The sequence below is a fragment of the Bombus affinis genome, chromosome 3 (genome assembly GCF_024516045.1).
Source record: "Bombus affinis isolate iyBomAffi1 chromosome 3, iyBomAffi1.2, whole genome shotgun sequence".
Taxonomy (NCBI): domain Eukaryota; kingdom Metazoa; phylum Arthropoda; class Insecta; order Hymenoptera; family Apidae; genus Bombus; species Bombus affinis.
The window spans coordinates 13,969,648-13,997,636 of NC_066346.1; the positions used below are offsets into that span (position 1 = coordinate 13,969,648).

The window sequence follows — 27,989 nt, forward strand, 5'->3', positions numbered from 1 at the left end:
CATTTTCATGGAAAACGTTTAAATTTCCACGTGGTGCCACGTGGTGGAAAAAATGGCCACCGGTTGCTGTACGACGCTCCTTCGTCGCGTTTATTCCACCTCTTCGGCGAAACGTTCCATCCGGAACGTCGCGATCGACACGAGATCGAAATTAATTATATTCTACTTTCTCCGATGGTGGATCGTTCTTGCGCGAAAGAAAATTAAATTCCTACGGCACGTGGTGAATAAATTGGCCACCAGTTGCTGCACGACGCTCCTTCGTCGCGTCTACTCCACTTTTTCGTCGAAACCTTCTGTCCGGGGGTATCGCGATCGACCCGAGATCCGATCGATCGTCTTATCCTTCCGTCCTTTTCGCGAAAGTCGTTCGAATTTCTGTGACGCGCGCGTGGAAAATACTGGCGCGAATCTTCGAGTTGGTGAGAATCTTTGGCTCGAATTTGATGATTCGTTCGCGTGGGAATCGCACGGCGAGGCGTGCGATTGTCGCGATCGCTCTTATCGCTCGCTCCACTTACGTTCCGCTTCGTTCTACCGACTACTAGTTTGCTGCATTCCCGGTTACTTTACTGGTGGTGAATCGTTAATCGACGCGAGTTACCGCCCACGAGTTGGTTACGATACGCAAGTACAGTGGAAAAAGGAGTTTAGCGAAACAGTTTCGTAAAGCTAAACGATTGGACGAATCGAAAGGAATTGGAAGTCGTTCTAAGAATTCTGTTCGAAGACAGCTTTGAGAAGGCGAACGGCGATTGAAAAAAGAAGAAATTGAAAGACGTCGAAGGAAATCGACGAACGTTCGAATTCAACGAGGCAGTTTCGTACGCCTAGAGACGATGATCGAAGGAAATTGAGAAAGATTCGTCTGTATTTTAAGATTCTGTATCAATTTGGTATAAATAGGTCGAGCAAATATTCACGGTTAATCTTTTCGATAAAGCACTACCTACAAAACCACTGCATTCTATGATTTCATTTCATCTCTGGTGTACCGTAGAATCGTTCCTTTCTCCATTATACGATCGATTAAACAACACCCTGTGTATTAAAACCAACGATTCACCTTCGTATTACTTCCGCGCGAGCTACGTGATAAAGCGCGAGACATTGAAAATGTTAGAACGCGAGAGTATCGTCGCATCCGCGTCTATATGACACGGCGTTTCGAAAGCGTTACGAACCGGCGAAATGAAATGAGAATATCGGGTCTGCGAATTAGCTGCTTTCATCGCGATAACTACGTCTGCGAGTGAACGAGCATGCCTGGCGAGTTTTGGGTAGCCAGAAAATCCTATTGAAATTTCGATCAAAGCGCGCGAGACATGACGCGATCGAAACTTCCCAGTTTTCTCCTCGCCACGTGGCTGCTCGGCACGATCGCTACTAAGTCGCGAATGAGCGACTTTCTGCAAAGCTTGCAGGAGTACGAGATCGTTTACCCTCGAGTGATCCCGAATGAGAGCGCGCGGAACAGAAGATCGACCCACGAAGACCGAGAAACTTGGCGCGAGTATCTCCACTAAGAGCCGGTGTTCCTCGAGATCAGCAACTGGACCTTAAGGACCATGGCCAACGATCGATTGATACTGTCGTCGAATTTCACCGTGAATTGGGTGCGTCAGGGTAAAACCAAGTCCGAGCGACGTAACGCCAAGGCGAACTGCGATTTTCGACAAGGCAGCTTGGAAGGAGACGCGAGTTCCTTCGTCGTCGTGACGATATGCGAAGAAGAAGTGTACGCCTTGATGTTGATCGGGCAGAGATCGTTCTTCGTTCAGCCGCTGACGAATGGCCAGCATGTGATGTTTCAGCCGAAAAACGAAAAGTGGTGGTCGATCAGGAATAATTCGAGCTTCGTGTCTGTGAATCCGGAAAATCCTGCAGGTGAGAAGGATCGTTATCGCGATGGCTTTTCATCTTTCGTTAGACGGTTGGATGTAGGTGATTGGTTGATCGATTTACCGACTTCCTTGCCAATTATGTTATAAGCTTCTTACTTTGCGATCCGCCGTTAATTGCTTCTTCTATTCTAAAATTGACTCTGATCGTGATACTGTAAGAACTGATAGCGTCGATATTATAATACCATACATAGAGTATGAGAGTAATCGTAGTACAAACGAATATATATGTCGGGTTGGCGTTACGATTAGAGTTAGGGTTAAGGGCGTAAACGAATCCCTATTGACACTAGACGTGATCACTATGCAATAGAGGAGATATTTACTAGTGCAAACATGACCATGTTGGAATTGGACAAGTAATCGCGATAATTTGATACTCGAGAAGCTAATGACGATGATCTTAGGCTCAATAACGAATCCACGGTCAACGGGATGACGAACTCTACTCTTCTCTAGCGTCTAAGTTGTACTCAATGTTAATGCATGGGGCAATCACTACGTATCCGAGAGTTACTTGAATCGTCGTCGAGATCGTACCGGAGAGTAACTCTCCGTCTCGACGATGCCGTCGAGGAAAACTATAATGGGTGGGTCTAAGGACATGAGATCCTCTGATTCGTCAAAGAAAGCTTTCGTTCCAAAGGTGAGGGAAATTAGCGCTGTTGCTAATTGGTCGATCTCCATATCGGCGTTTTGAAAGAGATGCTGGCCGCCCTTGAGGGGAGGTTGTTGACGGGGGCATCGTTCGTGGAAGATAGGCTTCTCCTATCGTCCCGTAGTTGCAACAAGGACTGTTTGTCTAAATGAAGAACTTTGCTTGACTAAATCTTAAGATTTATTGCGGGTCCTCAAGTTAGCTAAACATACTGCGGAGGTATATTGACATCTGGAGATCATCTTACCCGAAGGATAGGATCTGCGTGTGGCGAGCCACGGAACAGAAACCTTTGAAATATTTACTGCCACGTGTCGCTACGGCTATTTCTTTAAAGGAGAGGTATAGAGTTACTCTGTGCCTTTGTTAGATAAAACGTTCATCCCTTGACCGCGGCTACGTTCGGCGACTGGTTGTCGCCTCGAGCCCAAGCTCACTATCATAAGCCTCGAACAATCGGAGCGACATTTGTTTAATCTAAATTACGACATTACGGTATTCCCGAGAATCCAAGGAGAGGTTCCGGTGTTTTTCCATCTCCGACATATATATATATATATATATATATATATATATATATATATATATATTCGGTTTAATAAATTTAATTTAATAAATTTAAACCGTCAAACAGGGAGGGCTTAATCTGCAGGCAAAAAGAAGAAAAAGAAATAATCATTTACAAAGCGAACGACCATTAGTTAATTCCAATTTAAAAATATAGCTAAAGTCAAAGTCATTTTGAACAAATGTTTCCTGTACGCGTTACCGTTTGGCATGGACGAACGTCTCGGACGTTGATGTCCGTACATTTATATATATATATATATATATGTCGGAGATGGAGAGACACCGGAGCCTTCCGTTGAAACCGGGGAAAAACCCCTAATATTGTAGTTTGGATTTCACCATAGCCGTAGTTAAACAATCACCGTCCTTCAGCCCGATTGTAATTGCCTGCAATCTATGAGAATGAGTTTGGGTTCGAGGTGACAACCAGTCACCGAACGTAGCCGCGGTCAAGGGACGAACGTTTTTCTAACAAAGTCATGAAAAAGTCTATAGCCCTTCATAAAAAGAAATAGTTGTAATGGCACTTGACAGTAAGCATACTAACGGTTTCTGTCTTATGGCTCGTCATAAGCAGACCCTATTCTATGGGTAGGTCGATTGCCGGTTGTCGAGACATATTCGCAAAACATCGACCCGTCATAAACCTTAAACCTTGATTAACGAAAATAGGCAAACAGTCTTTTCCGTGAAGGACACTTCCAAAGACTGACTAATTAGCAACAACGGCAATTTCCCTCACTCTCTGAACGAAGACTTGTCTCAACGAATATAAAAGACCTTGTGTCGCTAGAGAGTGGAGCAGTTTTTCCTAGACAGTGTCATCGTGAGAGCTTCGAGTACGATTTCATCGACTAAGATATCATTTCGATAGAGTGCTTACTTCGCGGGCTAACTGAGAGTACCACCTAGGCGTTGCCTGCGAGTAAAGAATAAAAGAGTCCCGTGGACTGCGGATTCGTTTCGAACCTAAGGTCATTATCACTCGTGCTACAAGTGCCCAATCCTGTGAATGAGTCTGTGCTAATAAACTCTCCATCGTATCACGGCTATGGCCAACCCTAATGAAAATTCATTAAACGCTCATCTCATTAATCCTGACTTCACTCCGACATATATATGCAGTTCTGATAATCATTTTCAACTCGCACAGGGAAGAAACATCATTGAGGCTACCGCGAATTAAATTCGCGTATCAAGTAACAGGATAGATACGATTCATACGAAGCTTTGCGTCGTTATTCGAGGTAGGAAAAGCTTTAGCAGTGATATCGAGAAAAGCGAAACTACGAAATCATCGCTGTCGTCGAGACAGAAATTGCTGCGAATATCGCGGAAAGCAGAGCGACGGTAAAGAGTATTACAGGAAAAAGTTGTTCGGAATATTAGCCTTGGCAAACATATTTCAAAGCCGTTGAATATGGCGAGATTGTCCGCTTTGTAAATATTTACCGAAAAACATGTCGTACGAAGCTGGGCAATAAACGCGTTTTTCCACAGTTACAAACAAGTATCGTACGTATGAAACAAGTAACGACGAATTTTCCATTCCACGGCACGCGACAATTGACCGTATTATCAGCGTTTCGTCAGAGTTTCAAGAACTGCGTTTTCTTTTCTGTATTTATGGTTTCGCAACTGTAAAACGGAAGGTTTATTCTGGAGATGCGAGTTCGCGTGAACAACTAGCGCAACGAGTAAAAACACGCGGTTTTTGCAACTCGATCGAATTGTTAGCAACTGTGTGTACGAGATCGTATTACTCCCATCGTTGATCGATGTCAGGCTTCTATCCGAGCACACGGACAACGTTCTCCAACGACCAATCAAACATACCAGATAATAATTTTTCATTGTATCATTATTGTAGCTATTAACGACACGGGCTTGTTGTCGCATGATAAAAAGCATGCAACTGCGCTGACACGATAATACAGCGAACTTTTGCACGCTGCGATGGAAAACGCGTCGTTACCTGTTTCGTACGAACGATACTCGTTTGTAATTCTGTAAAGAAACGTCCGTTGACGAACATTATATAAAGTTCTTCCTTCTTCTTCTTCTTCTTGTCTGTAAATCAACTCCTTACAATTTGACGGTTTAAACACACGGTTTTCGCACACCCCGTATATACAGGATGCAACGGAACAACGTCTGAAAGCGAGAACAACGCGAATCCTTGTGGAAAAATGAAGAAAAAGTATAGGATAAAACGTTCTCATTTTCGACTTGGAGAATCGAGTCTGAAAATTTATCAAGTATACTCGAACTGTATCTGAATATCGGTTCGAATAATAAATTTATTTAATTATATAATTAACTTATTACAAAGGAAATACAATCTGGATGTGAATGTTAAATGGAAACAAATTTTGCTAAGTTGAAAATCGATCGTATCGTAATTACCACGACTCGTTGTTTACAGATTAAAAATCTGTTTTACGAATACGAGGAGCTATATATCTACTATTATTAATCAATTTTTATGAAAAATTTCGTACGATGCGCGGATAAATTCTAATTTGATAAATTGTTGGAAACGTGGAAAATTGAATGCAATAAAATTACGTGGCACGGTTTACACGGTTGCAACTTTATGACCCACTTAGGTCAAGTAGCAATGAAATTTATTGCATATATCGGAAATTCAAGGCACGTAATTGGCAGTTTATAAACAAATTATTTGTTCTCTTAATTAAATTGCCCGCGTCGAAAGCTGTGAAACGTTTTTGTATCGAAATCGAAGAATCCAACATCGCGATCCTATGAATCGAAGAATGCGACGTAAATGTTCGAAGTATGGTTGAGAAACGATAGAAAATTCCAAGTGTTACGTTGTATTTCTCGTTCGATTTGAATCGAAATTTTAATGAGGAACAGCGCCGATTGATATTTAAAAGTGAAACGGTTAAGAGCAACGATACAGGTTTTGTTAAAAGCAATTGGTCTATTTACCTCGCTGTTTAAACGGGTTTGTTTGACGTTACTTTGATCAATTTCCATTGACACTTTTATAGATAGCATTCTTTTTTACGGATGGAAAGCCGTCTGATGGAAATTTGTCTGAAATGTCCGTCGTAAAATTGCATTTTCGCGGGCAACAGAAAACAATGGAATTTTGTACAAAAGCGCAATACTTTAATTAGCGCAAAATTCCATTTTCCCCGCTGGGAAATTGAATTTTCTATTAAAGCGTGATACGTTTAATCAGCGGTGGCGTAAATTCAACAAACTAACAACTGGAATATTGACTTGTCACAATTTTGTGACACCGTATATGTCGTTGATACGTTCCAGTCTGGTCGTATTTACAATTTCAGAAATTTTGCAACTATTTTTTCATTTTATCCGTAACGAGAATAGCGAAGATAAGACAGGCAAACGTGGTAAAACGTTGATAATTCGGTTACAGGGAAATCGAATAAATTCGAAGTTGAAGAAAGTAAGGGAAAGTCGAAACGAAGCAAACGCGATTCCTTAAGCCACGATGTTCAGGGATTTTATAATCTTTCCGGTGACGTCTTCGACGTGGAATACCCAGAAGCTGAGAAATTGATTCTGTACGATGAAAAAGACGATGTCTCCACAGAATACAACGATACAATAGTGGAAGAATTATCGATCGACGTAAATCCTGTTGAGAAATGCTCAGTTGGTATGACCGCTAGTTACTAAAAGGTTACTAGGGTTGTGTTGGTACGACTCCTAACGACGCTCTTTTGTCATAGGAGTCGACCACGCCTTAATTGCTAAGACGCATTGGGAGAGTTTAAACGTTTGCTGTGTGATTTGGTGTTTTGTATAAGAGAGAAAATAAAAGGTGTGATAACCAATCCGAGTGGATCCGAGATTGATTATCAACCCCAACCTATATAAAATAACAAATCCCGAGGAAATTGGATACTTCTCTGGTCCTAAATGGCAAAGGAACAGATTATCAAGTAAGTCAAATATTTTTCCAAATGCCATTCTTGTACAATCGTTGCTTTTCTACTTACCACGTACAATATAGCGGTTAATAAATTAACGAATCATCGAATATTACTGAAAGAAAGAAATTGTACTGATATTCCAATCTATCGTGTACAAAAGTAATAATAACAGCATGTAATATAAGAATAGCTTATCTTCAGCCTTAAAAGGAACTCGGTTTACAATTATTCTCCCTATTGCGTTCCACTCTCGCTTGATCTTCTACACGTTCATCTATATTTCGCTGTTTTTAATTTATTTTATTATTCCCTGTCTATTACACATATGTATATTGTCCATTGCACGAATCTTTATCTATCTTGCCTAATTTAATGTAAAAAAATAGAAAAATAGACAAATTTGCTGGAGGAATACGTTTACCAAAATTTGTCAAGAATTTTAAAGAAATTTGCAGGATGAAATTCACGGTGATACCGAATTGATATTTTTGAAATTATACTTTTGAAATAATTATTTATATCATAATAATTATTCCACGAATACTTGCTCGTAGATATTAATTTATGCTTTTAATAATCATGCGTTTAAGCTATCAAGTCGAGTCGAGTAGACTTTCTAATTTCGTGGAAGATAAGTCGATTTCTAAGATAAGTCATTTCTAGAGAAAAGACCAACTGCTAAGGATTCGCCGCCACGATGGCTAGAGCTTGGAATAGCTGCTGATTACTCCGTGGTAGATTTTCATGGAATTCGAGTACAGCAATATATCTTGGCTCTTTTAAACATCGTAAGTAATACCAAACGAAATTCTGTTATTATACTTAGATATAGAATACCTTCTCCTACATATGTACGCGAGCAACCGGGAAACATAGGGCAGAGTTATGCGTATCTCTGTATTTTCAAGGTACGCTACTTGCTTTCAAACATCTCGATCGTATACTCTGATGGAAGCTCTGTATTTTCTGTTTACACTGTTCAAAGCTTACACGTATCTTTTAAAGAGTTCTGCAAATAATTTATCCGTAATGGAATTTTGTAATCGATTAATTTCAGCCATTCGGTAATTGGTTTTCCAATGCTGTTGAGATTAATAACGTACATTTCCTAAGATAAATATAACGAATAAAATTAATTTTTTAGGAAAATTATATAAGATACGATGTATTTACGAGAGTTTTGAATAATAATTTATTTGTAAGGCTGTAATACTGTTTTAACGCCTGTTACATTTTCGTACGTATTTTAATCCTAGGTCAGTGCAATTTACATGGACCCATCGCTCGAATCCAACATGATTCTAGTGATCGTACGAATGATTTTATACGCGGAAAAACGAGACGTTATGGTAAGCGATTTCCATTAAATTAAATCATTTAACTAAAGTAGTAACTATCTGAGATACGCATATGCGAGTGTCAATTATTTTATTTTCTACTTATCTGTACAGTGTATGGTATATAAATTATATAGGTCAAAATATCTGCGCATGACGTTTTAGGTCGATAAAATGCAACGAGTTCCATTTTGTTAAATTGGACAACCGTGAACGATCCCTTGGAAACAAATTTCCAAACAAACAATTTTCACGGATCATTGACAAACCTCGCATTTATCGTGTATCCGAAATATCTGTATAATCGACTATTAAACCTTTTTCATCTCTTAAGAATCTTAATTTAATGTTATAGACCTATGATAATATCATTGATATACGACACTTGCGATTCCTTTTACTTTTCTTTTTCTGCTATTCTTCTCTGCTGTTGAATCAACATTTCAACATTTTTCAGGAAGATTAAAATACTAATAGCGTTACAAGTTACATTTGATTACAATCAACAACATGATTACTTGCACATATATTTATTATCATTGACGAATATTTATATATAGTATATAATGCATGATGTAATAATAAATATAATATATTCGTAATATTTGCTAGCTTTTATTAAGAAAATATTAAACGTTGTCGTAGGTCCGCCGTGGCGATGCCAGACGATCTCTCGAGAACGTGAACAAATGGAACAGAAAGATGCTGTCCTCGAAGGACGTAAATCACGATGTTGCTGTATGGTTGACGCGATTAGATATAGGAGGTCCTTCCGGTTACGCACCTGTGTCAGGAGTATGCTATCCCGCGAGATCGTGCGCGTTAAATCGAGACGAAGGCTTGACCAGCGCCTTTATCATCGCTCACGAAGTAGCACACATGTGAGTGTCCCACATGTTGGGATATCGTTGGCAAACTGAAATATTTATAACTGGCCTGGGTATTTACGCAGAGACCGTGTGCTATTTATTTATGCAAATACGTACTTTTACGAGAATAATTTGAAAAATGAAATCTCCATAGGAGAACTTATTATCTTTACCGAATATCACAACGAGTACTGTACTTTGAATCTGCCATAGATTTTTGCGTATTATGTGCGTTCTTGCATTCCTCCTTTCACCTACGATGGCTCTTAAACAAGAAACGATATCGTAACGAGAAATACAACTTAGCTGAGCGTCCACTTTGGTTCCACTAGTGTTGTCCCATACGACTTTGTGTTTGACCTCGCTATTAGGGGACTTTTTACCCAACGTTTCCTTCACCGCCTTCACTACCTTCGATTTATCGAACTTGAGACTTAAACTGGCCGTTACTAAATCTTCCGGCTTCTTCGACATCGGTTGGTGTCTCTTCGTGAACCAATTCGACGGTGCCATAAAGGTCGAAATAGCGGCTTTCGAGGATCCGCTAAGCTTACTTTTAGCTCCGTGCAATGTCGACACGTCGAAGCTGTTGGAACGGAAGCTCTTCGATCGACTTCCTTTCTGTTCGGTCGTTTTTCCGGGCCAGTTTGATTTGCTATCGTCCCGGGAACTCGGCGCTTCCTCGCCGCATCGGTTGATTTTCGTCGCGGAAGACTCTAACGAGCTTAGGATCGATATCAGATCCGTATTAGAGCAGACAATGCCCGCAGCACCGGAAACGGATGCACTCGCGGCTCTTGGCAGTTCCGAGACGCGCTTTCGGAGAGAAGACGTCGGCGAAACCGACGGAGTAGGCATTTCAGAGAATCGTTGTTTCGGCTGTTGAGTGTAACGTTGAGCGGAACTGTTACCCTCCAGCGGCTGTATTTCGTACACTTGCTCCGTCGACGTCCTGTACATCCTTAAGCGCACCTGGCAAACGGATTGCTTTTATTCGAAAGACAGTTTCTTTTTTATCATAATTCGTGCGTTATGATACATGTTTCGATGATTGAGCCGTTAAGCGTGACAAAGCGATGGAATTGTTTTGCACAGAAATTCTGGTTCTAAAATTATGTTAGGGATTCTAGGGCGTAATAACATCTTGGAACGCAAAGTTATCGATGTGTCGATGAAAGTTAAGCGAGCTTTATCGAAGCACACGTTCGAGTCTTTGGGCGATTGCTAGGAATACGCGTAATGTTCTTTTCTGTGAGCTGAAAAGTTGAACGACTATAAAAGGCGTTTGTAGAGGATTTCAAAGCGGAAGAAGAAGCGATACAAATGTTTAGAATCAGAAATTATCTGTTTATATAGAGATCTGTTTGATGCAAGATCTAAAATCAATCAAATCGGATTGTATGGATTGTGTATTTGTCTGTGTTAATCCTTTGACGTCGATACCAACGATGTATATAGCGAATGGCGGTTATCAGCCAAGATTATGAGCACGTACGCAAATAGACTAGAATATTTTGCAAGAATGAAATGTCTTGGTATGGTACGCTTTAATCTATCTATCCAAGTCAAAATAAGTATAAAAATCGCGTGGCAATCAACATATTTAAAAAAAAAAAAAAGAAAAAAAGAGGAGAAACAGATGCTTCTGATTGTTTTTTAGTGCATTTTCATAAAATCTTCTAAATGTTTAATTCTCATAGAATAAAAGGGAGAGTATACGTTTGAATCTCAGCAGATTTTATTAATTCTTTGAAACCATAAATACAATATGAGTATTACATCAACTTTAGTTCATACATGTAACAACATATTATTCTGCATGTAGCAGTTACATTTAATGAAACATTTACTTATCCAATAAATCCATATTCTCTACTAAACGTTCGTTTATTAATAAAACTGCCATAATCGTCCACGCATTGTTCGCTTCCTTAATTATTTTTCAAAGTATAACGATAATCAATGATGCAACAGAAATATCACGTAACATCCCAACAATCTTACATGAGATTTTAGCTGTTTTTACTATACAAATTAAGTCATTATTAAAATAAGTCATTATAATAATATATATATATATATATATATATATATATATATATGTCGGAGATGAAAGAACACCGGAACGTTCCCTTTGGAACTTTGGGAAGACCCCTAGTATTGAAATTTAGATTTCACCATAGCCGTATTAAGAAACTGTCGTCATTCGATCCGACTGTATTTATTTGAGATTTATGATAGTGAGGCGACAATCAGTCGCCGAACGTAGCCGCGGTCAAAGGGATGAACGTTTTGTCTAACAAAGGCATGAAGTAATTCTATAGCTCTTCTTAAAAGAAATACTTGGGACAGGGCACGACGGTAAACGTTTCAATGGTTTCTGCCCCGTGGCTCGCCACACGCAGACTTTGTCCTTCGGGTAAGATGATTGCCAGATGCCAACGCATCTTCACAGTATATGTTTAGCTGGGCGAGGACCGGCTACGAATATTAAGTTTCAATTATACAAAGTCTTTCAAATAGACAAATAGCCTGTGCCCCAACTATGGGAAGATAAGAGAAATCTATCCTTCCACGAACGACGCTTCCCGCTAGCAACTTTTCCCAAGGACAGCTAATATCTTTCTCTAACCACCAACATGGAAATTGACCAATTAACAGCAACGTCAATTTCCCACACCCTTGGAACGGAGACTTTTCTCCGCTGTCCAAGAATCCGATGATCTCGTGCCCTTTTTTTTTTTTTTTTTTTTTTTGCGTGGGGAGGGGAAAATGCTATTACGCGTGCCCAGTGACCCGCATCACTGGGTTATGTGGGAGTCGGTCGGTTGTCGTTGCCATACCCACTAAAAACCCCTCCTCCTTCTTCCTCCGCTTAGAGGGCAGACAACCCCGGTAAAACCTGTCGGCAGTCATCAGGGTTGTCCTTTCGTGCCCCGTTGTATCTACTTCTTCGGGCAGTTACTGCTCATGTCGTCCTCTCAGCCAGTTCAGAATACTGGACTGGTCTCCTTCTGCGGTTTTTCGTTGTTTCGTGTTCTTGCCCTCATTGCTCCACGTAGTTGTTGTTTCGCTCGTTCTCCCCCTTGCCTCTTCCCAGGCCCTCGCTGTCACCCTCCTGTGACACATGACGGTCTTGCAGAATTGCCTGAATTTATTCCAGCTCTCGTTCTTGGCGGTCAACGTGGCGATCAGATTGCCCACGTCTATCTTCCCGCCCAGAGCGTTCTCCAGCTCGATCCTTCTGTCCGTCCACTTCGGGCACGCGAAGAGGGCGTGCTCTGCATCGTCGTTCGGGTCTACACAGTCGAGACAGTTGCCGTCGCTGTCCTTGCCAATCCTTTTTCTATAGACACCGAAGCTCCCAAGCCCGGTTAGCAGCTGCATGGTGTGGTGATCGATGTCCATCTTCTTTTTGGTAAATAGCAGCGCACTCGGTATTAATTTCTTTGTGATATTTTCCTTTTTGTGGTTGTTCCACTCCTTCTGCCAGTCATCTTGGGCCTTCTTGCGAATCGCCTCCAGTTCCTCCTTCAGCTTGCAGCCGTCATCCGTGCCAATCCTGGACCCATGGATCTTGTTCCTCTCGTAGGTCTCTCCGAGCATCTTTATCTTTATGTAAATCGGGAGATTCCCGGTCAACACGCAAAGTGCCGCGTGGGAGACGGTACGGTATGCCGGCGTTGTTATGCACAGGGCCGTTCGTTGTGCTCGTTTCAGCTTTTACCTGTTCTTATCGGCATTCGCTGCTCTAGCCCACACCGGCGCTCCGTAAGTTACGATGGACTCCCACACGTTGTAGTAGAGCCTACGAGCCAAGCTGGGCGGCCCGTTGATGTTGGGTAGAATTCCCCTAAGGGCTCCTATTAACTTGTCGACTCTATTACACACCATCTCGATATGCGTACCGAACCTCCGACTGGAGTCGATGACGACTCCGAGATCTCGTTCCCTTAGGCACACCCATCATAGATTTCTTCGACAGCGTCACCGCGACGGAGAGCCACTCACTCTAGTGCGATCTCATCGGCAATCGACCTGTCTTTCGTATACGTAATAATTGCCCCTTGCTCTAACATACAGTGTAACTTAGACGCTAACGAAGGGTAAAGTTCGTCATCCCGTTGACCGCGGATTCGTTATTGAGCCTAGGATCATCGTCATTTGCTTCTCGAGTATCTAATTATCGCGATTACTTGTCCAATTCCATCATAGTCATATTTGCACTAGTAAATATCTCCTCTATTGCATAACGATCACGTCTAGCGCCAATAGGGATTCGTTTCACGCCCTTATCCCTAACTCTAATCTTAACGCCAACCCGACATATATATATATATATACATACATATATATATTTTATACATACATACATATATCAATTTTTATACACACAATTATACATATTCATTTTCATTTAATATTTTCATTTAATAATTTAATAAACCTTCGTCCCGCAAAGGCAAATAAATTCACGCATAACATTTCTCTTCAGCGGCATTGTTCTAGGATTGTATTTGTTGAAAGAAGGATAGCATTAAGCGCTGGAATAAAGAATGACGAATCGTTATTCTTTAACCATCGTACTTAGACTCATATTTATTGAGCTACTTGTATTTTAATCGAAGTCTAATATCCTCCATCTGTAGGCGTAAATATTACTGCCGTTGTTAATGTCATTTTAAGTTTTACTACTGGAAAGGACATTTAAGTTTGAAGGCAGGCAAGTCTACTGTTCTTAAAGCTGACATTTAGACATCTAAGATTTTTTGTGTCTTTATTGACAAAAATATATTTGACTTTGCATATCTAAAATAAAGGATTTGCGTTATCTAAAATAAATAGATCATCTTTCTTTAGAAAATTCAATGTGGTGAAATTAGAATATGAGATAAAAGAAATACTATGCATACTTATTGTTTTTCTTAAAAATTAAAGGAATACTCATAATCCTAAAACATCCTTTCTATGTTGTACTAGATATATATACAATTAAAATGTGTAATAATGTGAATGATAAACTAGTTCGAATAATTATTTTGCTTAAACGTAAGTTAATTGAAATCAGATGAATGTTATACACGCATTATACCGTGCATTATGAACTATTGATTGATTGATGCTCATATTTAATTATTAACGAGAAAATTAGAAAAATAAGATTGAATTTAATCTGTCCTTCTTATATTTATTAAGATGAGTTCTGGGACTTGAAACACTCGAGATTAGAAATTTTGATTAATGTTTCACATTATGACTGGACGCTTGTTGTAATATCTTTTGTACGAGATACACTATACATACACAAGATCAAAATGGAATTTCGAAACGGTCGTATCGTTCAACAAAAATCTCTTTTATCTTTGATCCTCTTCATAAAAATGCAATTCTCCTTTACAGAACATCATATAACATTTATTGTACGATATATTGTTCAATTGTATTTCGAAATTTTCAGCTTCGAATCTTTGTTTAATTATACTGTAGAATTAAATATCATGCGTTATTTAAATATAAAGATAGACTAAACTTTTGTCCACATTTATTAAAGCTGTATCAACTGAGATGTTTAAATTTGCGAAATTTCATGGACTTTTATATTTAATTTTTCATCATGAATCCCGCTTTGCGATACAATACATATTAGATTTATAATATCTTAAATTTACAGTACCAATGCTGATTTCATCTGAAACTATTTGTTTGCAAATGATATCCTTCTTCGTTGGAATTACCCTTCACTTATAAATTAATAATTATTAACATTGACCAGTATTGTTAAACTTCAATAAAAATAGGATCGATAACTAAATGTTAGTTAAAGAAACTTCCTATTATTATTGAATTTTGTTTAGAAAACAATAATAAAAATGGGTGTCTTTTTGTGAAAATAATTTACAGCATATCACTCGACTTATTCATATAAGAGACATTAGTTTGTTTAAATACCCTGTTGCACCCTTTTATTCATTTTCAACCCAATTTTTTCACAACATTAAAAAATATTTTAAGCCTGAAGAAAAACATGAAAAACTTCTTATTAGCATGATTTCATGCTAAACATCCTCTTAAGATATTATAAATCTTTCTTGTTTACTAAAACCAGAGCCTAACTGAAATATACGAGTATCGCAACAGGATTAATCGTAATACATGATTAAATACAAGCAATATGTAAGCTATATTTTTACTTTTTACTTCAGAAATAAATATTTCACCAGCATCGTCTTTAGCTTAAGGAAAATAAACTTGTGAAATTTAATTTAAAGCTTCGTAAAACATGGAAATGTTGCAGGATAACAAATCAGAAAAGATATATTAAATAAATCACAGTTCAGGTATCTATAACATGTGATTCTCTTAACAAATCTGTTTCATTCATCAAGCAACTGCAAAATTTCCGTAAAATCAGAAGCGGTTTCACAAATTATAGGCATTCGTAAACATGATAGATAAGAGTTAGTATCGCGGCGTTTTAGAGTATCTATGAGCGTAATATGGAAAGTAAAAAGATGTATAATAAAAATAGTTCACTTTCCAAGCTATCACTAACATTGTAACGAATTATTATACATATAACGGCTCACGAAAGTACTCGGACGCTTACAGAAACTTTCCATGAATATTTTGTTGAAGCTTTTCATGAATTTCAAGATGCATTAGGCTGTCTCAAAAGTTTCTTTCGTTTTGTTCTATTACTACAAAATAGATCATACATAAATCGATAGAATAATATAAAACAAAAAGTGTCGTGCATCTATTATTTCCTTATGAAACGAAAGAAGCTTTTGAAACAAATGTAAATAGGAATTATAAGATGCTTATTGATTACCATCGGTATTTGGACAGTTAATTATGTATTGTATAAATAAGTCACAATATTTTTAGTAGGAGCATTTTTACCCCTAATCAATCATATGTTTAAAAATACTCTTTACATTGTACATTAGTTTTTTGCTATGTGTACGTCTGCAATAAGCATCTTCTAGCTTCCATATATATATTTCCAAATTAGTCTCAATTTTTACCGGTGTAATCATGATAGACACGTCTCGTTACATTGAAGTGAAGTGAAGAAAAACACTAACACACATAATATATATTCGCAAAAATCTTCTATCTAATATTTTCGTCAACTACTGTATACACATTTATTAGATATTTGTGTGAGATTAAAATCGACAGATACGATAAAAGAATATTGTAGAGGTATAGCAATAAGAAAATACAAGGAAAGTATAGCTCGTTAATTTGAATTACACCAGATTGTCAGTCATCTATTAGGTCGTGTTAATCTCTGAATAAATTCTTAAATAAATAAGTGTTAATAAAGATAAAGATAAAGAAGTGTTAATTAAACTAGAGACACTTAACATTTATTAGCATTTGTTCTTCCCCATTACTTCTTGAATAGGTCCTTTAGGGAAGAACAGAGAGACGGTTCGCTGGATTCCGTCTGATTCCGATTTTGATTCTTGGTATTTGAAAACCAATTTGTCACTTTGCCTGACATTGGTTTGTTCGGAGATACCGAGGGCTTTCCGCTCGACCCGGAAGCCCCCGTATCGTTTCCCTTTTCCGCCGTTAACATCTTCTCAATTGCGCTACCAAATACCTACGGACAAAATTGTTCTTATAAATTTATGAATATTATGTATTTACGTATTTGAATGAAAATTTTTATGAAACGAGATTTCGCGTTAAAATACGTAATAATAAATACGATAATTTACACGTTCTTTTTACCAAGATGAAAATGTACATGTAAATTTACTTGATGTATATGTAAATAGAAATATTTATATGTAATATTTATATGCTTGTATTTAAAATATTTTCATGCTTAAAGAATAAAGGTCATAATGTTATAAATATTTAAATCCTTGCACCTCTCCTTTATCGCGTAAGAAAGAGAAACTAAAGGTTTCACTCCAGAGAATGAGCTTCGTTCTAAAACAAATCAAATAACATATATTTAAGTATTTAACTGTTATTTAATATTCCTAATATTCAAAATAATATTTAACATTTCTATATTATTAATATAGATGAGAAGTCGATAAGATAGTTTACAATCATTAAGTACAGTATCGCAGATCCACCATCAGAGGTCAGTAATATTAAAATAAAATTCATGTTGGATTAAAAGTGTGGTTAAGTTGGGGCTAACCCCAAATTTGCAAATTTTGACCTAAGTCAAAAAGTGGCCATTTTTGCACCTCCTCGCGAACGAAAAATTCTTGTGCGACGTTTAAGAGAATTTATCAAAAAAAAAACAAAGAATTATTAGCATTTATACGAAATGTGACATGGAAGTTGAAAAAGATGAGTGTAGAGATGAAAAAATTAAGCAGAGGTAAAACTTACGCGCTACACTTGATCTTCATTTTCTTTAAATTTTGATCCAGCTGATAAATCAGTAATTAAACCAAAGGAACTAAGTTTGAAATCAAGCGAATCTGAAATACTATCAGACTGTTGCTACTGGAGAACAATAGCCATCTTGTACTTCGTACTTGCTCGATTCCAAACTCTAATCGATATACCAACAGAATTTACCAGCAAAATAATTATTCAGAGATTCTGTCGGTAAAACAATTGAAGTTTAAAATCGAACGAATCCGAATTACTGCGAGATCGTTGGTGACTATTGTTCTCGTAGCAACAAACTGATGGTACTTCAGATTCGTTTGATTTCAAACTACAATTGATTTATCAATAGAGTTGTCGAAGAATTATTTTGTCGATATCGGTGTAGAACAATAGTCAACAACGATCTCGCTGTACTTCATATTTCCTCTATTACAAACGTCGATTCATTTACCAGCAGAGCATCTGAAGAATTATTTCACATGGATCATGTAGAAAAAAAACGAACACGAAAATGGAACTGTAATAACATTTTTTATTCCTTGCTGAGAGCCGTTCTTAAACATTTTTCCCTTCGCAAGAAGATCGGAAAATAACCACTTTTGACGCTCTGTTTTCATCCCATATGAATTTTATCTTTAATATTACCGATTGATAATAATGTCACTGCGATATTGTCCGCAATGATTGCAAATTATCTTCTCCACGTTTCACCTATATCGATAATACAGAATATCAAACAACAATTATTTAATTTCACGTTGTTGTTGACTTTATTAATTTTTACGATAAAGTGCATTCTCTGGAAGAGATTTTACGATTTACGATTTTCTTTTTCATTCCCCCTTTCACCTACGATGGCTCTTAAACAAGAAACGATATCGTAACGAGAAATACAACTTACCTGAGCGTCCACTTTGGTTCCACTAGTGTTGTCCCATACGACTTTGTGTTTGACCTCGCTATTAGGGGACTTTTTACCCAACGTTTCCTTCACCGCCTTCACTACCTTCGATTTATCGAACTTGAGACTTAAACTGGCCGTTACTAAATCTTCCGGCTTCTTCGACATCGGTTGGTGTCTCTTCGTGAACCAATTCGACGGTGCCATAAAGGTCGAAATAGCAGCTTTCGAGGATCCGCTAAGCTTACTTTTAGCTCCGTGCAATGTCGACACGTCGAAGCTGTTGGAACGGAAGCTCTTCGATCGACTTCCTTTCTGTTCGGTCGTTTTTCCGGGCCAGTTTGAAGAAATTCCCTTCAGATCTCCGGTTACCGTTATCCACTTCATATATAGAGTTTGAAATCTTTCTCAAAATTTTGAAAGGTCCTTTCCTAATTTCTTCCAGCTTATTTCTATTCATTCTGTTTCCGTTGTGGGTGAAGACCGTATCACCAATTTTAAACTCGTGTTCTCGTCTTTTTTTGTCATATTTTTGTTTGTTGATTTCGAAATTTCTTGCTGAGATTTTAAATGCTTCTTCTCTGTCTCTTTTTAAGTTTATCTTCTTCTCTGTTATTCCCTTAGGGATGATTTCGATCATTTTCCCATACAGTAAGTGATTTGGGGCAAATCCCGTTACACTGTGTCTGGTGTGATTGTATTCTTCTACGCTTTTTTCTGCGATCTTTGTCCAGTTTCTTTTTTTTTTTCGAATTGATCTTGCATCTGATTCTGTTTACTAATGTTTGATTTACCCTCTCGTTTAGTCCATTGGAGGATGGACAGTCTGTCGAGGTGAAAATTAATTTAATGTTTTTCTCTCTCGCGTACTCTTGAATTTCCTTGGATGTCATCGCTGGGTATCGGTCTGCAAGGATAATTTTTATGGAGTCAGTTTCTCCTGTCGAGTTTATAAGTTTTATGATATCTTCCGCGCGTTGTGTTTTCGATGTGGACATAAAAACAGCCCTTGAAAAGTGATTTATGAGTATATGCATATACTTCTTTGGTGAGTTGTTGTTGGAAAAACCTCGGACCGTATCGAATGACATTATTTCAAACGGTTTCCTCGCTGGTCCTAGTCTCCACATAAGCCCGATCGGTCTTCTCGTTCTGCTTTTATTCCTAATGCAGGTTTCGCATTGTTTGCAGAATTTGTCGACAATTCGGTCCATATTTTTGAAATAATAAAAGGGTCGGATTTTTTTCAATATGTGATTCCTTCCAACATGGCCAAAGAAATCATGCACCGTCTTTATGATATGCTCGCCTAAACTAAACTCTTGTGAGACGAATATACGTTGGCGTCCTTTAATATTTTTAAAAAAAATCTCTGATTTTTTTATAAGGTCTTTCGTATTTTTAATATCTTCTCTGTTTTCTTTCTGATCTCGGATTATGTCTTGTTTTTTTATAATATTCGCTACTTTCAAAACCTCTTCTTCGTTCTCAAAACTTTCTAAGACGGGGTTCCTGGATAGTGCGACTGCCTCTATCTTGTGTTTTCCTGGTGAGTAGATGATTTTGAAGTCGTACTGCGATAAGTAGTGCATCAGGTCTCCTAAAGTTTCATCGGTTCTTGCTTTGATTCTCATTGATTCCAACGGTTTATGGTCTGAAAGGACAGTGAAGTATCTACCGATTAACCAATGCTGCCAGTACTGAATCGCCTCTTTGACCAGAACGCCGAATTAATGTCAAACGTTGAGAAGAAATGGCAATTTCCCGCTTTGACTATGATATCTTCAATTCTTGGGAATGGTTGTGGTTCCGGAACTACAATTTTGTTTATCTCTCTGAAATCAATACATAGTCTATCTCTACGATTCGACTCTTTTTTAAAGGCTAGTGTCACTGGTGCTGCAAATGGTGAACTTGATTCCTCTATGAGATCGTGTTCTAGTAGTTTCGTAATCTGGAATTCTATTTCTCTCTGATCTGGAATGCTACATCTGTATGGTTTCTTTGATATGTATTTATTTTCGATTAGCTTAATAGAAGCTTCTTGTGATTTCCTGGTTCCCACATTGTGTTTAGCAAATACATCTCTCTATAAGTTGGCTTACCTCTATTTTTTGTAGGTTATTTAGGTGTTCTAGGTTGTCCATAGGCTTACCCGTCTCCTTGTGTTCGGTAACGTTTACCTTTCTTCTCTGGTTATTTCTTCTTTCTTCTTTTCTATTAAATATTACTTCCTCTTTGTCGTCTACTTTTTGGCTAACCCTCAAATTCTCGTCTTGTCTTAGTTTGAATTCCCTTATGGCGTCCAGCCCTAAGATGAGATCATATGTGAAGTTATTATTGCGTACTATATACACATCTATCTCTTTCTCTATCTTGTTTATCCTCATTTTTAGTCTTGCCCGGCTACTCGTGAAGTCTTCCCCATTGATGGTTTTGAACATGCTCTTGTCTTCTTTTATCTGATCAATGATCCTTTGAACGATAAAACTTGCATTCGCTCCCGTAAACACCTTTAATCTCTTTTTGATCGTTGACTTTAACTCGCAGTTTTATCAATGGTTCGTACTTCTCCGGGCATTTTAGTGTTTTTCTTCCTTCCCATCCGATGTTCCTGCTATTTCATTTTCTGATGTGAGCGCCTCCAGTGAATTTATTTGTTTGGGTTTCTTCTGGGGGTTTCTGTCTCTATTTCTACATAATTCCACTGGGTGGAATCGGCCCGGGAAGTTCAGTGCTTCACAGATTGTGCACGGTTTTTTTTTTGAATGGTGGATTTACCTTTCTAACCATGTCTATCTTTCTTTCTTGTGTTTCTTTCCTTTTTCTCCAGTCTTCATATTGTCCCAAAATTCCTATTAGGTCATTTGTTGTCTGTATATTATCGCTTTCGATTTTGTCTTGGACTTCGATAGGTAATCCAATGACAATCAGGTGTATCCTCACCTCTTCATCCATTTCCCTTTTTACTTCCAATATTAGTCGTTCTTTCTCTATTGCATATTCTACGAACGAACCTGAAAGGTATTTAAAGTTGTAAGCATATCGTATTGCAGGCCAACCTTTATTCTTAAAGGCGTTGAGAAATGCTTCTTTCCAATCTTCCCAGTTGTGTCCTCCAGCTTTCAGTAGATTTGTTTGGTACCACCTTTTTGCTGTTTTTCCTAGGTACTTTCTCAAACCTTTGACTTTTCCTCATCGCTTTTTATTTTGTATTTTTTGCATTCCGCTTCATACTCTGATATTCAGTTTGTGGCTTTCTGAGTTCCTTCTAATCGTTCTATATTGTTGTTTGTTTCAACTATTTCCCTCTTATCTCGTCTTTAAAGGGTCTCTAGAAGTTTTTCCATTTCCACGTTGAGTTCCTCGATTTCCGTCTTTGTTTTTCTTGTGGGTGTTCTTTATGCTTCCTCTAAGACAATGTCTCGGAAAACGAAGTTTGAATCCGTATCGGTATCAGTGCTGCTGTCTCATCGTCTATTGTGAATTTAATATTTCCATATTGGCCTACCTTGGTTGGGATCGATGCTGAAGTCTGAAAATCGAGTTTTTTTTATTATGAAATGATTTGATAAAATACAAAAATGAACAACAATTAATATGCGTCTATAACAATCAATAACGATGATTATCTAAACGGGAAATTATAAGTCTTTGGTGCAATGTTTACCTGAAAATCGAGAATCGATTCCCCGCATACTTTGTTTTTTAATAATTTGTTATATATTATTATTTTTTTACAGTTGACGTTTGAAAACGATGAACGTTTTTGATATTAATTAATGAAGCTTCGCATTATGCAGCTGTATCGATTATATTAAATATATATGTTTTGAATAAATAGAATTAAAAAGTGAGAAGAAATTAAGAAATAAGAAATTAATCAAACTTACGAAAAAAGATCAATGTCTCTGTTAAATTATATACGTTGTTTATATTAAATAATATTACTCCTGTATTGTTGATAGAATTTGTTTACTACACACACATATATATATATATGTAGTATCGTGGGCAAAAGACCTAAGATATCTGCCGAATCGTAAACAATGTCGCGAGAGCCGCGGCATCGTCGGGTACATCAATGTGTCGTCGATCCTTTTTAAGTGGATAGTTTCGTGGAAAGGGCCCGCGTGACCCTGGCCACGGGCGTTTCGGGACACGTGTCTCGAACGGCGGGAAAAGACAAAGAGACGTTAAAGTGAGTATTAGTTGAGAAGCCGGAGAGAACGGATGCAAAAGGTGTGCAGAGTGTGAATTGAGAAGCGAGAGCGAGCGAGTGTAGAAGCCGAAGAGTGTGAATCGGGAAGTCGAAAGCCGCGTCTGAAAATAAGACGTACGACAGCATTGTAATTATTTCGTTGCTTCGAATATTATTAATTAAATCAAAACATCATTACTTGTCCTTTCCTCTAAGACCCATTAAGATACTACATAATTTTGGGGGCTCAGCCGGGATCTAGAGCGCTAAGTGGCAAGTGAAAGTGATATTTCGGAACGATGAGTAACTACATTGCAGGAGAAGCATATTTGACTGACGAGCAGGTGGCTCAGATGCGAATACCTGAGTTAAAAGACGAGCTGAGAAAACGACGGCTGAGATTAACGGGTAGAATGCGCGAGCTGGTAGCGCGATTGCTGGCTGCGGTACGTTTAGATCGGTAACATGGTGCACGAGAAGAAGACGATGATGACGACGATGTTTTAGAAGACGACGACGACGACGAGATGGGCGTGATTGGGGACCGTTTAGACGGCAACGGTCCAGGGAATCACGATCTCAGTATTCATGACGGCGGAGTTCGGGTGACTCCAGTGGTAAGACGACGAGGGCAAGACGAGCCTAAGTGCACGGTGTTAACGTTTGAAGACGTAAAAGACTCGTTAGGAAAATTCAGCGGAGATGACCTACCGAATGTGAGCCAATGGATAAGGGATTTCGAGGAAATGGCGGAAGTGTGTGGCTGGTCGGACATCCACATGGTGGTTTTCGCCAGAAAGCTTCTCACAGGCTCTGCTCAAGCTTTCGCACGCCAAGAACGATGCACGAAGTCCTGGGCGAAGTTTAAAAAGGCGTTGGTAGATGAATTCCCAGACATAGTGAGTGACCGGGAGGTACATCAAGAATTAGCACATAGAACGAAAAGAACAGACGAGAGTCTCCTTCAGTATATGTATAATATGCGTGAGATTGCGGGACAAGGAAGAGTCGATACACAGTCGGTAATCGACTATATTATCCAGGGTATTCCCGATGAGGTCGCGAATAAAGCCATACTATACGGGGCCAGGAATATGCAGCAGCTGAAGGAACGCTTCAAGCGGTATGAAGCGATGAAAAGTGAGATGAGGACGAAAACAAAATTTGGGGAATGCAAGGACGATGAAGCGGAACGATCAGCAATACGGAAGCAGTCGAGGCAAACGAGCAGTGATCCCAAAAGGTGCTTCAATTGCGGCGGTGACGATCACTTAAGTGTTACGTGTCCAAAGAAAGAGAAAGGTGTGAAGTGCTTTAGCTGCAACGAATTTGGACATGTTGCGGCGAAGTGTACTGCACGACCAAAGGAGACTTACGTCATCTCGAGGCCCGAGAAGAAGGAGTACGTGAAAGAAGTGTCGATAGATGACTGTAAGATTACATCGTTAGTAGATACGGGTAGTGATCTCACGTTCATACGATCAGACGAGTATGCGAGGTTAGGATCACCACCGCTAGGAAATTGTAAACTTAAGTTTGATGGTTTGGGTTCCGCTGACAATGAGACCTCGGGTGAATTTACGAAGGTAATGACGGCCGACGGGCAGGCTGACGGTCACGAAGACGCGTCGGATATATTGAGGGTCAACGTGATAGAACAGTTTGACGAGATAGATGTAGCGCACATAGAGGAACCTCACTACCGTGAAGCGATTCGCGATATCTTTAGGGGGTATAAGCCAGAGAAGACGCGGGATGTCGGGATAACCGCGAAAATCGTGTTGAAAAGCGACAAACCCGTAGTACAAAGACCGCGAAGACTGGCGCCGTCTGAGAAAAGAGAAATAGACGACTTGGTGAAGTTGCGAAAAAACGAAGGCGATTTTAAGTGTCAGGTATGTCATAGGCCGGGCAAAAATATGGAGTACGCGGATACCCCGAGTAGAAATTCACTGCCGGGTGCTGTGTATGTGGCTGAGTGTGAGGACGGGCTGATTGCACGGTTGAGAAGCGCACAGAAGAAGGGCATTGAAGTCCGTAAGATTTTAGATGCCGCAACGTGTAGTCAGGCCGATAGATATGTAACCAGAAGATTAATCGACGAAGAGTGGGGCGTGAATTTCGAAAAACAGCGTCGTGAGTTACGTGAGGACGCGAAAAGGAAGATCGCTGCGACGCAAGAAGAAAACAAAAGGAATTTCGACAAAAGACGGAAGAGTGCGAAGCAGTACCTAAGGGGAGATCTGGTAGCCATTAAGAGAACTCAATTTGGCCCAGGTTTAAAATTCGGGGGCAAATTTTTAGGTCCGTACCGGGTATTGCGAACAATGTGGAATGACCGATACATGGTGGAGAAAGTAGGGGAGCATGAGGGGCCTACGCACACGTCGGCGACCGCCGACTTCATGAAGCCTTGGGTCCTCAACGCCGAAGACGACGCATCCGACGATAGCGAAATTGAAGACCACATCTGAGGGCAGATGTTATTGCAGGATGGCCGAATGTAGTATCGTGGGCAAAAGGCCTAAGATATCTGCCGAATCGTAAATAATGTCGCGAGAGCCGCGGCATCGTCGGGTACATCAATGTGTCGTCGATCCTTTTTAAGTGGATAGTTTCGTGGAAAGGGCCCGCGTGACCCTGGCCATGGGCGTTTCGCGACACGTGTCTCGAACGGCGGGAAAAGACAAAGAGACGTTAAAGTGAGTATTAGTTGAGAAGCCGGAGAGAACGGATGCAAAAGGTGTGCAGAGTGTGAATTGAGAAGCGAGAGCGAGCGAGTGTAGAAGCCGAAGAGTGTGAATCGGGAAGTCGAAAGCCGCGTCTGAAAATAAGACGTACGACAGCATTGTAATTATTTCGTTGCTTCGAATATTATTAATTAAATCAAAACATCATTACTTGTCCTTTCCTCTAAGACCCATTAAGATACTACATATATATATATATATATAAATTATATATAATAACAATTGTACAGTGTATAAGTATAGCAAATGAAGATACAGTGTAGCCTGAAAAGTAGTATTAGACAGTAACTAGTCAGACGCGAGTGTTTCAATGATCGTTCGATGTTTCTTATTACTAAGGTGGATAGTTTCATAAATTTTTCCAAAGTAAATTAATATTTCTTTGTTATTTAGTAAAAAAATGGATCAGTGTTCCATCAATGATTAAGGAAAAGAATTAAATATTAATAAATTATGATATAAAAAGGAAGCTAAAAAGCTAAAAAGGAAGCACCCAGCAGACCTTATAAAGGACATAACCTAACAAACACGAGGATGGTACCCCGCTGGGGGTAGCCACCAACATGCTAATTTAACCGTTAAAAAATTCCACCAAATGTCCAAATTGGACAAATTGTGAATTTTAATTCGTTATTTTACATATCGTAATTAAAGTACAATAATTAACTCTTAATTAATTTAATATATATCATAATTTATTAATATTTAATTCTTTTCCTTAATCATTGATGGAACACTGATCCATTTTTTTACTAAATAACAAAGAAATATTAATTTACTTTGGAAAAATTTATGAAACTATCCACCTTAGTAATAAGAAACATCGAACGATCATTGAAACACTCGCGTCTGACTAGTTACTGTCTAATACTACTTTTCAGGCTACACTGTATCTTCATTTGCTATACTTATACACTGTACAATTGTTATTATATATATATATGTAGTATCTTAATGGGTCTTAGAGGAAAGGACAAGTAATGATGTTTTGATTTAATTAATAATATTCGAAGCAACGAAATAATTACAATGCTGTCGTACGTCTTATTTTCAGACGCGGCTTTCGACTTCCCGATTCACACTCTTCGGCTTCTACACTCGCTCGCTCTCGCTTCTCAATTCACACTCTGCACACCTTTTGCATCCGTTCTCTCCGGCTTCTCAACTAATACTCACTTTAACGTCTCTTTGTCTTTTCCCGCCGTTCGAGACACGTGTCCCGAAACGCCCATGGCCAGGGTCACGCGGGCCCTTTCCACGAAACTATCCACTTAAAAAGGATCGACGACACATTGATGTACCCGACGATGCCGCGGCTCTCGCGACATTATTTACGATTCGGCAGATATCTTAGGCCTTTTGCCCACGATACTACATTCGGCCATCCTGCAATAACATCTGCCCTCAGATGTGGTCTTCAATTTCGCTATCGTCGGATGCGTCGTCTTCGGCGTTGAGGACCCAAGGCTTCATGAAGTCGGCGGTCGCCGACGTGTGCGCAGGCCCCTCATGCTCCCCTACTTTCTCCACCATGTATCGGTCATTCCACATTGTTCGCAATACCCGGTACGGACCTAAAAATTTTCCCCCGAATTTTAAACCTGGGCCAAATTGAGTTCTCTTAATGGCTACCAGATCTCCCCTTAGGTACTGCTTCGCACTCTTCCGTCTTTTGTCGAAATTCCTTTTGTTTTCTTCTTGCGTCGCAGCGATCTTCCTTTTCGCGTCCTCACGTAACTCACGACGCTGTTTTTCGAAATTCACGCCCCACTCTTCGTCGATTAATCTTCTGGTTACATATCTATCGGCCTGACTACACGTTGCGGCATCTAAAATCTTACGGACTTCAATGCCCTTCTTCTGTGCGCTTCTCAACCGTGCAATCAGCCCGTCCTCACACTCAGCCACATACACAGCACCCGGCAGTGAATTTCTACTCGGGGTATCCGCGTACTCCATATTTTTGCCCGGCCTATGACATACCTGACACTTAAAATCGCCTTCGTTTTTTCGCAACTTCACCAAGTCGTCTATTTCTCTTTTCTCAGACGGCGCCAGTCTTCGCGGTCTTTGTACTACGGGTTTGTCGCTTTTCAACACGATTTTCGCGGTTATCCCGACATCCCGCGTCTTCTCTGGCTTATACCCCCTAAAGATATCGCGAATCGCTTCACGGTAGTGAGGTTCCTCTATGTGCGCTACATCTATCTCGTCAAACTGTTCTATCACGTTGACCCTCAATATATCCGACGCGTCTTCGTGACCGTCAGCCTGCCCGTCGGCCGTCATTACCTTCGTAAATTCACCCGAGGTCTCATTGTCAGCGGAACCCAAACCATCAAACTTAAGTTTACAATTTCCTAGCGGTGGTGATCCTAACCTCGCATACTCGTCTGATCGTATGAACGTGAGATCACTACCCGTATCTACTAACGATGTAATCTTACAGTCATCTATCGACACTTCTTTCACGTACTCCTTCTTCTCGGGCCTC

At 39.3% G+C, this 27,989-nt stretch overlaps 3 protein-coding genes and 1 long non-coding RNA gene across 8 annotated transcripts in view; 2 read left to right on the forward strand and 2 right to left on the reverse strand.

Moving 5' to 3' along the window:
• The window catches only part of LOC126914807 (A disintegrin and metalloproteinase with thrombospondin motifs 3-like), a 434,443-nt gene that overhangs the window by 64,558 nt on the left and 341,896 nt on the right, over nucleotides 1-27,989 (forward strand). The window contains exon 2 of the mRNA XM_050719231.1: nucleotides 7,728-7,852. The gene's annotated coding sequence lies outside the window, so the exon portion shown is untranslated. The remainder of the gene's footprint in view (nucleotides 1-7,727; nucleotides 7,853-27,989) is intronic.
• Nucleotides 77-2,022, forward strand: LOC126914897 (uncharacterized). The gene is made up of 2 exons (XR_007709918.1): nucleotides 77-617; nucleotides 1,425-2,022. It is a non-coding gene; the product is annotated as an uncharacterized LOC126914897 (long non-coding RNA).
• Nucleotides 8,995-19,848, reverse strand: LOC126914707 (uncharacterized). Of its 5 annotated transcripts, none has more exons than XM_050719048.1 (3): nucleotides 18,632-19,833; nucleotides 18,545-18,585; nucleotides 8,995-10,222 (listed from the first exon to the last, which is right to left on the reverse strand). In XM_050719048.1, the coding sequence occupies exons 1-3, from the start codon at nucleotides 18,929-18,931 to the stop codon at nucleotides 9,364-9,366; spliced, it is 1,200 nt and encodes a 399-aa protein (XP_050575005.1). In that variant the 5' UTR covers nucleotides 18,932-19,833; the 3' UTR covers nucleotides 8,995-9,363. The 5 variants fall into 5 exon arrangements, 4 of the variants coding, with proteins under 4 accessions (XP_050575005.1, XP_050575009.1, XP_050575007.1 ...); XR_007709772.1 differs by lacking the exon at nucleotides 8,995-10,222 and adding exons at nucleotides 16,589-16,885; nucleotides 17,004-17,220 and having other exon boundaries at nucleotides 18,545-19,848; XM_050719052.1 differs by lacking the exon at nucleotides 8,995-10,222 and adding exons at nucleotides 16,589-16,885; nucleotides 17,160-17,220 and having other exon boundaries at nucleotides 18,545-19,848.
• Nucleotides 21,915-27,989, reverse strand: part of LOC126914758 (uncharacterized) — an 88,952-nt gene continuing 82,877 nt past the window's right edge. The window contains exon 2 of the mRNA XM_050719163.1: nucleotides 21,915-22,079. Within this exon, the coding sequence (XP_050575120.1) occupies nucleotides 21,957-22,079 (123 nt within the window). The 3' untranslated portion in view covers nucleotides 21,915-21,956. The remainder of the gene's footprint in view (nucleotides 22,080-27,989) is intronic.